Below are 11501 nucleotides of genomic sequence, written 5' to 3' on the forward strand. Positions count from 1 at the left end.
CTAGCCCACTTTTTCCCAAATGTAGGCATTTGTGGATCATTCTTCAAGCTTTTTGCCTTATTGGGATTTTATTTTCCTTCCTTTACTTAGTGGTTTTTTTTCTATTTTTAAACTCATTTTTCTTTCTTTTTTTAAAAACTTTTTTAAAAAGTTTATTAGTTTTAAGACAGAGAAAGAGAGGGAGAGAGAGAATTAGTAAGGGAGGGACTGAGAGAGAGGACGACACAGGATCAGAAGTGGGCTCTATGCCGACAGTGCAGAGCCCGATTTGGGGCTTGAACCCACAACCCGTGAGATCATGACCCAAGTCGAAGTTGGATGCCCAACCGACAGAGCCACCCAGGCGCCTGGTTTTGGGGTTTTTTTTTTTCTTTAAATCAACTCACTTTTTCAACTTTAATAAACTTTTTTTAAAGGAAACTTTCTATCACTGCCAAGTTGGAAAAAAACCTATTAAATCACTTGCCACATAGATCTCCTCCCCCCAAAATTTCAGTGAAAACCAGGTCATGTTAATAATTTCTAGGTCAGAACTAGATTGGCTGAATTTGCTCTGCATTAAAAAAACAAAAGGAGGGGCGCCTGGGTGGCTCAGTCGGTTAGGCGTCCGACTTCAGCTCAGGTCACGATCTCACAGTCCGTGATTTCGAGCCCTGCGTTGGGCTCTGGGCTGATGGCTCAGAGCCTGGATCCTGCTTCCGATTCTGTGTCTCCCTCTCTCTCTGCCCCTCCCCCGTTCATGCTCTGTCTCTCTCTGTCTCAAAAATAAATAAATGTTAAAAAAAAAAAAAAAAAAGGAACTTGGAAAGTCTCCGAGGCGAGCTTAGGACCAGCAGCAAACAAGACCATCTTCTTGGTATTATCAGAAAAATTACAGACACCTCAGAAGTAATAAACCACGCTCCCGCCTTGAAGTCTAGAGTAATTGATCTCTTGTGTATGTGTGCTGGTTCGCAAGCTGGCCCCCAGCTTGGCAAGGACAGACTGAAGACAGAGCAGACCGTTCCAATTGGCAGGTGGTGGTTTTAATAAGCAAGGAAACTTAGGAGGCTTGTCCTGGGCGGCCACAAAGTGAATAGATCTCTGCACCCGCCCACCAGAATCTTACAAGTTAATGCAGGGGCCTCAGCGGGGTTCAGGCACATCTACCATCCAGATAGTTTCAACAACACATTGCCTTCTCAAGGCTGCATCCTTGAAACGACTTTTAGTGCAGGCAGAGTGGGCAGATCCGACTTTCCAAGGACAGAGGACGGGCGAGGAGCCTCTGATTGCCCACGTCCAGCTTGCGGGACACCCGGAGGTCATGTCCTCTCCGTGACCGCCTCCAATAATGTGCCACCTACAGTCCAGTCCAAGTGTTGGTAAACTCTCATTTTAAGGTGAGAGAATTGAGATCCACTGGTGGGAAGGGAGGTGCCCAAGGTGACAGAGCTGAAAACTGGTTTTATTTGGCACATCTCTGGTCCTGTGTCAGGAGGTGAGGATATAGAGGAGAATAAAGGCAAGTGCTTTTTGCCCCCATGGAATTTACCATCCAGTGGAGGAGAAAGACACTCAACATATAACCATATCAAAAAAGTAAGTCATAATGGCAACAAGCATTGTAAAGAAAAGCTCAGGAAAAAAGTCTATAATGGGAAAATCTACGTGGACTGAAGGGCCATCAAGTGGGTATCTAAAGAAATCACGTCTAAGCCCAGGAAGCGGCCAGGTGAAGAGTGGCAGGAAAAGGGTTCTAAGCAGAGCAATGTACATGTGCAAAGGTCCTGAGGCCAGGTGGCTGCAGAGGTGAACAAGGCACTTAAAGCTGAGGGTGGAGCTCAGGTTTCCAACTCTGGACTTCTGACTCTGGGGAGGTTTATTTCCCTCACCACACAGGCTGTCCATTGATTAAGTCACTGAGTGTCTCTGAACCTCGATTTCTTCTCCTCATCTGTAAAATAGGTCAATAGTTACCACTGAGTGTTCTTGTGTAAGATTTAATGGGATGATCTTTGTAAACTGGGAAGTGCCCCACAAATGTTGGGGGTGCTCAGGCTAAATGCTTTCATTTTCTTGAGGGGCCAGCAGAGGAAAAGTGACTTACTCAGGGTCACATAGCTCCCAGGGCAGGACCCTGTGGGGGAGGGGAGGAGAGCACGGCGGGAGGAGCTTGTCCTGGTGACTCTCTTTTTACAGGCTGGTCTGGAGAGGCTACAGGAGGCCACTTGGGCCAAAAGACCTCTGGTCACTTGGGCGAGAAAACTCCTCAAAAGAAATTGTTTCCCAGCTCGAGAGGGCATGGACGAGAAACCGCAGTGCGGCCCAGCGGTGAGTATGTGAGAAACGAGAGCCCGGCCCAACGCTTGGCCAGCAAAGCTCATCACTTGGCCCCGAGTACGACCCCAGACCCTACCCTGGGCTCCACTGCCATAGTCCCCTGCCTGCCAGCTGATCCCAGTAAGCATGAACTGACCAGGACCAAGGGACATTTCCTCCCAGAGTGCTTCACAGCTTCCAAGAGGACACAGTGGGTGCCTCCAGAGGGAAGCTTGGATGTTGGGACAGCAGACAGGAAACAGATGGGGAGTGAAAGGTTCTGTGGTGGTCCACAGCGTGCAGGCAACTACTTAGTATCTAAGCCGAGGGATTCGTTCCCTGGGCCTCGGTTTTCTTATCTGTTCAACGAGGATGCCGTTAGCTTCTGGGGGATGAAAAAATTTGTAGAAAAGAACTGAGCAAATACCTCAACAATGGTAAAAGCTCCAATAGTGTCAGTTGTCTGGAGGATTTCCAGCCCTTTCTAGTCCTGCCAGCTCTGCCTCACCCTTGCCCTCTGTGGCATCTCTGGAAACTTCTGTGGTCCCCTCTGACTCTGAGGAACCCAGTTGGGAACCTCTGGTCTACAGAAAAGAGCTGTCAACATAGGATTCATTAAACGTGGGTTAAAGCAGTCTTGCCATGAAGTAGTTGATGACTTTGGCCAAATCATGTGAACTTCGTGTTTCAGGGCACTGACAAAAGTGCCTTCGCCCTGTGGGAAGAGTTAGAGGGTTCCCCTGTGTACTTTAGGATTTTGTGGGGGTTGTTGAATCCTCCAAATTAGAAGAAGTGAGAGACAGTCTATTGGCTCACATAGCTTAGAAGGTAGGTCTAGCCTCAGGTGTGGCTGGATCCAGGGGCTTGCATAATATCCAAATTCTTTCTCTCCATCTCTCAGCTCAGCTGATGTATTGGCTCGCCTCATATCCTGCCAGTGCAGCAACCCCAGCAGGAGTGTCTCTCCTAGCATCTGTACAGAAAATGCTAGGGAAGGCACTGGCTGACTTGAGTCAGGACCAATGCCATAGCCGGGGGCAGGCCCCATGATCGGTAGCCCCTTCAGAGCCACAGTGGGGTATGTTTTCCCAAAAGGGGTAAATGATATGAGCAAGTCAAAATAGCAACTCATTGCAGGAATATTTTGTTGAATTGCCCCTCTAGTCTTACATGATTTCTAAGTGGCCGAATTCATTCTAAAGGACCTTAGAGGGGGGCGTCTGAGTGGCTCAGTCAGTTAAGCGTCCCATCTCATGATTTGTGACTTGGAGCCCCACATGGGACTCTGCACTGACAGCTCAGAGCCTGGGGTCTGCTTCGGATTCTGTGTCTCCCTCTCTCTCTGCCCCTCCCCCACTCACACTGTCTCTCTCAAAAAGATATAAACATTAAAAAAAAAAAAAAAAAAGAGTCCTAGAGGTCTTGCCCACTCTCTCCCAGCTGTGACCTCCCCTCAGGGGCATGAGAATATTACAGCCAGGATAGAAACATTCTCCAGGACAGATTAAGAATCCATAGCAATCGACAGAAGACATGGCCATACAAAGGCCTCCCTGAGTTTTTTTCTGAGTTGACTGATTACACACAGAAAGAACCTTGGTTTTATTTCTGAAGTATTTTGCAATTTTGGGGGGAAGGGAGAGGACGTCATCCTGAGAGGTCAGGAACCAGCCACTCGCAGACCAGGTCAGGTTCCCAAGGTATGTTTGGTCCACGTGTTGTTCGGGGTTTTTTTCTCTCTCTTTTTTTTTTAAAGTTGCCAGTATTTAAAACATTGGAGATTTCATATAAAAATCTGGAATTCTGGTGTCTTTTAAAGGACATGGGCAGTGCCGGGTCACGTCCCCTGCATGGCAACAGGGGAGTGGATCTGGGCAGGCCCCAGTGGGCTGGGCATTGGTTGGCCACAGTCTGTTCCACTCCCTTTTGTTTTCCCAACTTGGACCTGGACAGTCACCCCCTGCCTCTTCCTGTGGTCACGTGTACACCCTGCACTAAATGGCCTCCAGTCCAGAGACCTAAAACCTGGACTGTGAAACCCACTGGAAAGGAGGAACCTGGTTACAGAGCCTTCGGGTGGACCCCAGGGATTCCGAATTCTGGGGTGAGCAGCCAGAACAGGACTGAGCAAAACATCCAGCTGGAAAGAGGCCTTCATCATCATCTCCTGGCCACCCCATTTTGCAGATGGAAACACTGAGGCTCAGGGAAACGGGGACAGAGCAGGCATTTGAATCTCAGGCTCCTGCCTCCAAGGCAGGTTCTGTCCATCAAACCAGATTTCCTTCCTTCCTTTCTTCCTTCCTTCCTTCCTTCCTTCCTTCCTTCCACAAATCTTCACAACTGTATGCACATTTATTTATTTTTGAGAGACGGAGAGAGAGCACAAGCGGGGGATGGGCAGAGAGAGAAGGAGACACAGAATCCGAAGCAGGCTCCAGGCTCCGAGCTGTCAGCACAGAGCCCCATGTGGGGCTCGAACTCATAAACCGTGAGATCATGACCTGAGCCCAAGTCGGACGCTTAAGGGACTAAGTGGTTGACACTCCTGTTAGGCCCTTTATACACGTCACACATCTGTTATTTTTTCCATTCATTTGACAAGTATTTATTGAGTGCCTACTACATTCAGGAGCTGAATAGGGGGGGGGGGTGGAATACAAGCGAAGTCTACCCACCTGGAGTGCTAACAAGATAATTACATACAGGTGAATATTGGAGAGAGTGAGCAGGGCCTTGAGGGCAACGAATTAAACCCTGGGCTGTGATGAGGAGGGGTGGCCAGGTGACAAGAAGGTGACATCTTCTTGGCATTGGAGACCCAAATACCAAAATGTTTGTGAGCAGCAAGCCATGCCCAGCTGAGCGACAGACCCTCCAGAGATGCCAAATCAAACAAGCCGGACCGTGGTCAAGGGGCAAGGGGGCAAGGCCTTGGCTTGTTAGCGAAGGTCTGGCCACCAGTGTACGCCAAGGTTGGGTTTTTTTTTCCCCCTTCTTTCTAAAGATTTTTGTCAGTGGGGCTCACAAAGAGGAGCTATGCGAATCACGAATTGCGACCCGGTCTCAAACCCCTGCTCTGTCCTCACTGTGTGACCTCAAGCAGCTAACAGCACCTTTCAGAGCCTCAGTCTTCCCCTAGGGAAAACAGGGAGTCCATGGTAGGGAAGTCAAGAAAAACCAACAAGCTGGTGCATGTACAGGGCTGATCCCAGAGCCCAGCCCCAGGTCCCGGCTCTTTAAACAGGCACTGAAATTACTGATAACCCCAGAGGTTGTCGGAGCTGGAAGAAGCTCAAAGAGTGGGACCAGCCCCTTCCTTGCAAGCATGAGGACACAGAGGCACAGAGAAGGCGATTGTCTGCCCAAGGCCACACAGCACCCAGACTCTCAGCAGCTGAGGACCTGCCTGCCTGGCTCTCCCTTCCACTCCCCACCTTCCCCCCAGCTTCCATCCGTGGTTTCATCCAGACCAGGAATGCTGGGCCCATGGACATCAGCTGTGATTCTAAACTGGTTCTAGACCAGCTCTAAACCACCTAAGGGCTAGCCAGTTACGCAAGGGAGGAGGAGGAGTTGCATTAATGGCTCACAGAATGCCTAGGCTCTGAAGGCACAGAGCTGGGATCAAATCCCACACACTTCTCAGCTGTGTGCCCTTGGGCAAGGTCATTCTAAACCTTCTTTTCACCATCTGTGAAATGGGGTTAACACCTAGCTGGCCAGCTTCTTCAGAGGACTGAGGAGTGCCTGGCACATAGTAGGTGCTCGATGCATGTGCAGTGCCATCAGCATCCGTAACGCCTTAGGGCAGCCCTCCTGCCCTGCCCCTTCCTGCCCCGTTGTCTCATAAAGGGGTCCTCTGGGGGACACAGAAGAACAGTTGAGAGAGCAAGGCGGGATGCTTACCCCGTCATCCCCCTTGTTGGGAAAACGGTCCTGTGATGCCTGGTCCTACTGGAAACTCATCTGCCACCTCTGAGAATATGTGAAAGGACTATCTTAGTCCATTCAGGCACTGTAACAAAATACCATAGGCTGAGTGGCTTCTAAACCACAGGCATTCATTTCTTACCGCGCTGGAGGCAAGGCTGGGCACTCCAAGATCAAAACCCCACAGATGCGGTGTCATGGGGGCCTGCCTCCTGGTTCATAGATGGCTGCATCTAAGGCTGTTCTCACATGCTGGAAGGAGGAAGGATCTGTCTGCTCCCATTCACGAGGGCCTTACCCTCATGACCTCATCACCTCCCCAAAGCCCCACCTCCAAATACCATCACCCTGGGGGTTAGATTTCAACATGTGAGTTTTGGTGCAGGACAGAAACAAATATTCAGTCTCTTGCAATGACCCAGAGCCATTTTCTCCTCTCCTGTAAGGCACACCAAGGCAGGAGCAGCTAAAAGGTATGGCACGGAGGTCCCAGAGACGGAGGTCTTCCTGCAGCAAGAAGGGAGCCAGAGCGGCTCGCTGCTGAGGGCCATCTGGCAGATGTTCCGTTCCACCTTCCTCCTGGGGACCCTGAGCCTTGTCATCTCTGATGTCTTCAGGTTTGCTGTCCCCAAGCTCCTCAGGTGGGTCCAGACCTTGGGTGCCTTGCTAAGGCTGGTGGTCCTTTCCTTAATGGTGTCTTTCCAGAGTCAAGGGGCACCAGCTCTCTTTCTTCCTCTTCCTAGTCCTCCGGTGCCCGGGGCACTGGAGAGTGGGTGAAAAGGATACTGAGGAAGGGACAAAAGTACGGAGAAATTGACTAGCCTCAGGGAGAGAAGATGAATGAACTCAACCCTGACTGTATCAGTTAGCTTTTGCCGTATAACAAAACAACCCAAAAGCGAGGGGCTTACCACCACTTCCTTAGCGCGTGATAATGTGGGTCAGCAGTTGGGGCTGGGCTCGGCTGGGCAGTTCTTCCGTCAGCTGGGTTCCCCCGTGTGTCTGTGCTCAGCCGTGTGTGAAGCTGGCCGGGGGCTGGCTGGTCGGAGACGGTCTCAGCTGGGACAGCGTGTCTCTGCTCCATGCGATCTTTCATGGCCCACAGTGCTAGCTCCGGCTTGTTCACATGGCCATCTGGCAGGGCTTAAAGACCCAGAGCAAAAGGGCCACTTTCTCTTGAGGCCTCGGGCTGGGGGCTGGCACAGTTTTACCTGCACTGTTTTCTGGGCCAAAGCTGGTTGCACGGCCAGCCCAGATTCAGGGGATAGTCGATTTGTGTGCTGTGGCTACCATGACAGTATTACAGGCTGGGTGGCTGAGACAACAGAAATCCATGTTCGCACAGTGCTGGCAACGAGCGGTCCAAGATCAAGACGGATTTTATGAGGCCTCTCTCTTGGACGCGCTGTGTCCTCACGTGGTCTTTCTTCTGTGTGTGTGTGTGCCCATAGTATCTCCTTGTGTGTGCAAGTTTGCTCTTAGAAGGACACCAATCAAATGGGATTACGGTTCCACCCTCATGGCCTTATTTTAACTAAATTTCCCCTTGAAAGGCCCGATCTCCAAATACAGACGCATTCTAAAGTACCGGGAATTAGGATTTAACATAGGTATTTGGTGGGGGCACAACTCAGCCCATAACACGTGGAGACAAAATACTCCCCTCCAGGTCAAAGGAGCAGCAATCACATTGAAAATGAATGTGCAGGGGGTGCCTGGGTGGCTAGTCAGTTAAGCTAAGTCTGACGTCGGCTCAGGTCACGACCTTGCGGTTTGTGAGTTCGAGCCCCGCGTCGGGCTCTGTGCTGACCACTCGGAGCCTGGAGCCTGCTTCGGATTCTGTGTCTCCCTCTTTCTCTGCCTCTCCCCTGCTTGCTCTCTCTCTCTCTCTCTCTGTCTCTCTCTCTGCCCCATCCTTGCTCATGTGCTTGTACTCTCTCTTTCTCTCTCAAATTAAATAAACTTAAAAAAAAAAAGAAAATGAGTGTGGACAGTGGGAGAAATAACTTGCATTTTTGCAAAAATATCTACCACTCTGTCTGATCCTCTCAGGCAAAAGGAACAACCATGGATGCCTTCTCTTACCGCTCGTACTCTCCCTCTCTCGAAAGCCTTTTTCTGGAGTTTATTGGTAATCCCACGACCCCGGCCTGGAAAGGGTATCTCCTCGCGGTGCTGATGTTCCTCTCTGCCTTCCTGCAATCAGTATGGGAGCAGCAGTACATGTACAGACTCAAGGTGCTGCAGATGAGGCTGCGAGCTGCCATTACTGGCCTGGTGTACAGGAAGGTGAGCCCTGGGCGAGAGGTGCGGGTCTTTCCCGTCTCCCCATCTCTTCCGAATTTATATGAAACATTCTAGCCCAAAAGGGTCACATCATATCATCTGTGCCTGAAAATGCCCTCATTCATTACTTTACTACACTCTCACCTTCTTGGTTATTTCCATAAGACCTTGAGTGATGTGACCCTGGCACCTCTCCAACTCTATAACAACACACACCTGCTCTCTTGCTCAACCCACTCCAGCCACAAACATACCAGGCAACCTCCGACCTCAGGACCTTTGCGCTTGCTGTTGCCACTACCTGGACACCCTTCCATTTCTTTTCATGTACTTTCCACTCATCCCCCATGAGGATAAAGGGCTAATCTTGGGGCTGTGTGGAAACCAGATGGAGGTAGACTATCAGCTACATCCCCAGGCAACGCTGTTTATGGTAAAAATGACTCCTGACCCATTGGTAAATTCATCTGGGCTGAAAGTTCTGTCGGTGGAGCATGAGTACCTGATGGGAAGCCATAGCTTGGAGCTTCTTTTCCTGCTCTTGTCCCCTTGGGAGCCCTGGGACTGGAGCTCACAAGACTATCTGCCGTAAGACTATCGGACTCTCTGGCTCCCGTGGGGTCTGGAGCCCCTGAGCCTGGGCCACCCAGTCCCCGCGAGTCTCCTGTCACGCCCACGCTGTCCCCTGGGGGAGAACCGGGGCAAAGGGAACAGCCCCTGGACGGCTGTGTGGATGGCTCCCCTGACCGCGTGGCTGCTGTGTCTTAGACCCGGGCAAGCTCCGGGTCAGTGTGGCCCGTCTGGTCTTGTGAATCCACGTGCCGAGCTGAGGCTTGAGGCTGTTGCTCTCCCGTGCCCACCCTTAGGGGAGCCCTGCCCATCTCCTCAGAGGTCAGCCCCCGGCTCCCCGCGCTGCTCTGCCTCCCCGTTAACCGTGTCTGCTTATTTTCCGGACCTGGTACGTAGACAGGGCTAGCCAATTTCTAGACGTAGGAAATGACTCGCCAGGAGCATCCCTTTCATGCCAGCTACCCAGTCCAGAGCCCACACTCCCGATCGCCCCCTGATGGGGCTCTCGACACTCTGGGCCCCCACGCGCCTGCCCCAGTCACCCCAGGGCCAGGTGCTGGACGAGGGACAGCTCCTGTGCCCCAGAGCCCACCAAAATTATTCAAGCTAGCCAACCCTGCTTCCCCTCACCGACCCTTCCTCCCTGTGAACACCACAATTAAGGCCCCACAGTCCACCTTGCTAATAGGCAATAATAGTAATTATTATTATTATTGTTACTGAATAATATTATCTTAAAACATTGCTTCATCACATGCCTCATAACTGCCATTAAAGAAGGAACTATGTAAGTTGTGATTCAATTTTCCTCCCCAGTTCAAACTCTGCTGTGGGAGAGCAAGCCCCCTGCCTCTGTCTTCTCGGTACTCCGTTCACTGTGAGGCCCACACTAGGTACTCGATAAAGACTGGAATATTCTTCTGGAGATTTTCTACTCAGTCCTTCCTGGCTCACTCATTTACCGCCTTACTTCTTCCCTCACACACTCAGCAGACACGATGGCAAATAGAGCTTAGCATTCAACAGGCTGGAAGGGGTCCACTGTGACCCCAGGGCCCACATCTGGGGCTGCCAGAGAACCAGGTCTGGTGTGTGAGGGGCACCGTGTAGATGCCTTCAGGGAATTGATCTAACACCCTGTCTAGCTCCTGTCTCGCCTTGGTCATCCTAGATTCCAAGCTTGGCCTAGCCTTTTAGAAGGGCCTTCAACTTTGGGTAAGTTGGTCAACTTCTCTGTGCCTCAGTTTCCTTGGCTGTAAAGTGGGGTTAGCAATTCTGCACTTCATTGATCCCAGTCTCACTTTTTTTTTTTAACCCTTCTGAAATCAAGATGTATATCATGTGTCTTAATTTAATCGCATTTACTTTTTTTGCCCTTAGTGACACAAAACCAGAGCGTTTCGTCCATAGCATTGTAGACTGAATGAGATATGGCAGCACCTACTCCATCTGGTTGTGGGTTGGGCCCCATCACAGAAAACGGTGACCCTGTTCATTTAGCACAGTGCCTGGGGCATGGTTGGAATTCAGGAAACGATCCCCAGTATCATCATGAACCCAAGGGTTTTATATATTGTGCTACTAACTTGCCACAACAGTGTTTTAGGGATGTCAGAGGATTTTTTTCTTTGGTCATCTCTCCAAATTCTCATGACGGCCCTGGGAGGTTGGCTCAGGAGATTCACTAGCCCGCTTTACAGACGAGTGAACTGAGGCTAGATAGGGAAGAGACCTGCCTCTGCCAGCAAGGGCAGACCAGCTTAGACCCCAGACCGGCCAGGTGGCTGTGCTCTTGCTCCGTCCGTGCTTTGGGCCTCCCTGCCCTCCTCCACCCCACTCGTCCCGTCCTTCCCTCTGGCTCAGGTCTCCATCCTCCCGCCCCGCCCAGGTCCTGGTCCTGTCCAGCGCCTCCAGAAAAGCCAGCACGGTGGGTGACGTGGTCAACCTGGTGTCCGTGGACGTGCAGCGGCTGACCGAGAGCGTCATCTACCTTAACGGGCTGTGGCTGCCGATTATCTGGATGATCATCTGCTTCGCCTACCTCTGGCAGGTGTGCCACAGTTCACAGGCCCCCGGCAGGTGTATCAGCGGCATAGCGACAGTGAGCGAGCACAGAGTGGTCCCAAGTACCATCCAGTGGGTGTCGTCACGGTGACTGTAGATCTACGCCTACTGCCCCTACCCTACGGGACACGGGGCCAGCACCCTTTCTGACTGGCCGCCTTGTAGCCAGGGCCCAGCATGCAGTGGGCACACGTAGGAAGAGGGAGGGGGACGAAGGACTCCTGGGAAAATGCAGAGCCATTAAAGGGGCAGACCCCTGACCCCAACAAATCTGCAGAAGACCCACCCATCACCCTCCTGGTCTTTTGGTGGATGGTCCCTAACGTCAGAAGGTCACCCTGAAATCC

At 51.4% G+C, this 11501-nt stretch overlaps 1 protein-coding gene across 1 annotated transcript in view; it reads left to right on the forward strand.

Moving 5' to 3' along the window:
• The window catches only part of ABCC6 (ATP binding cassette subfamily C member 6), a 53648-nt gene that overhangs the window by 10745 nt on the left and 31402 nt on the right, over positions 1-11501 (forward strand). Inside the window, exons 7-10 of the mRNA XM_040458952.1 lie at positions 2182-2313; positions 6681-6875; positions 8346-8523; positions 10979-11140. Coding sequence (XP_040314886.1) covers positions 2182-2313; positions 6681-6875; positions 8346-8523; positions 10979-11140 — 667 coding nt within the window. The remainder of the gene's footprint in view (positions 1-2181; positions 2314-6680; positions 6876-8345; positions 8524-10978; positions 11141-11501) is intronic.

The sequence above is a fragment of the Herpailurus yagouaroundi genome, unplaced genomic scaffold (genome assembly GCF_014898765.1).
Source record: "Herpailurus yagouaroundi ecotype Mexico unplaced genomic scaffold, PumYag 222, whole genome shotgun sequence".
Lineage (NCBI taxonomy): Eukaryota > Metazoa > Chordata > Mammalia > Carnivora > Felidae > Herpailurus > Herpailurus yagouaroundi.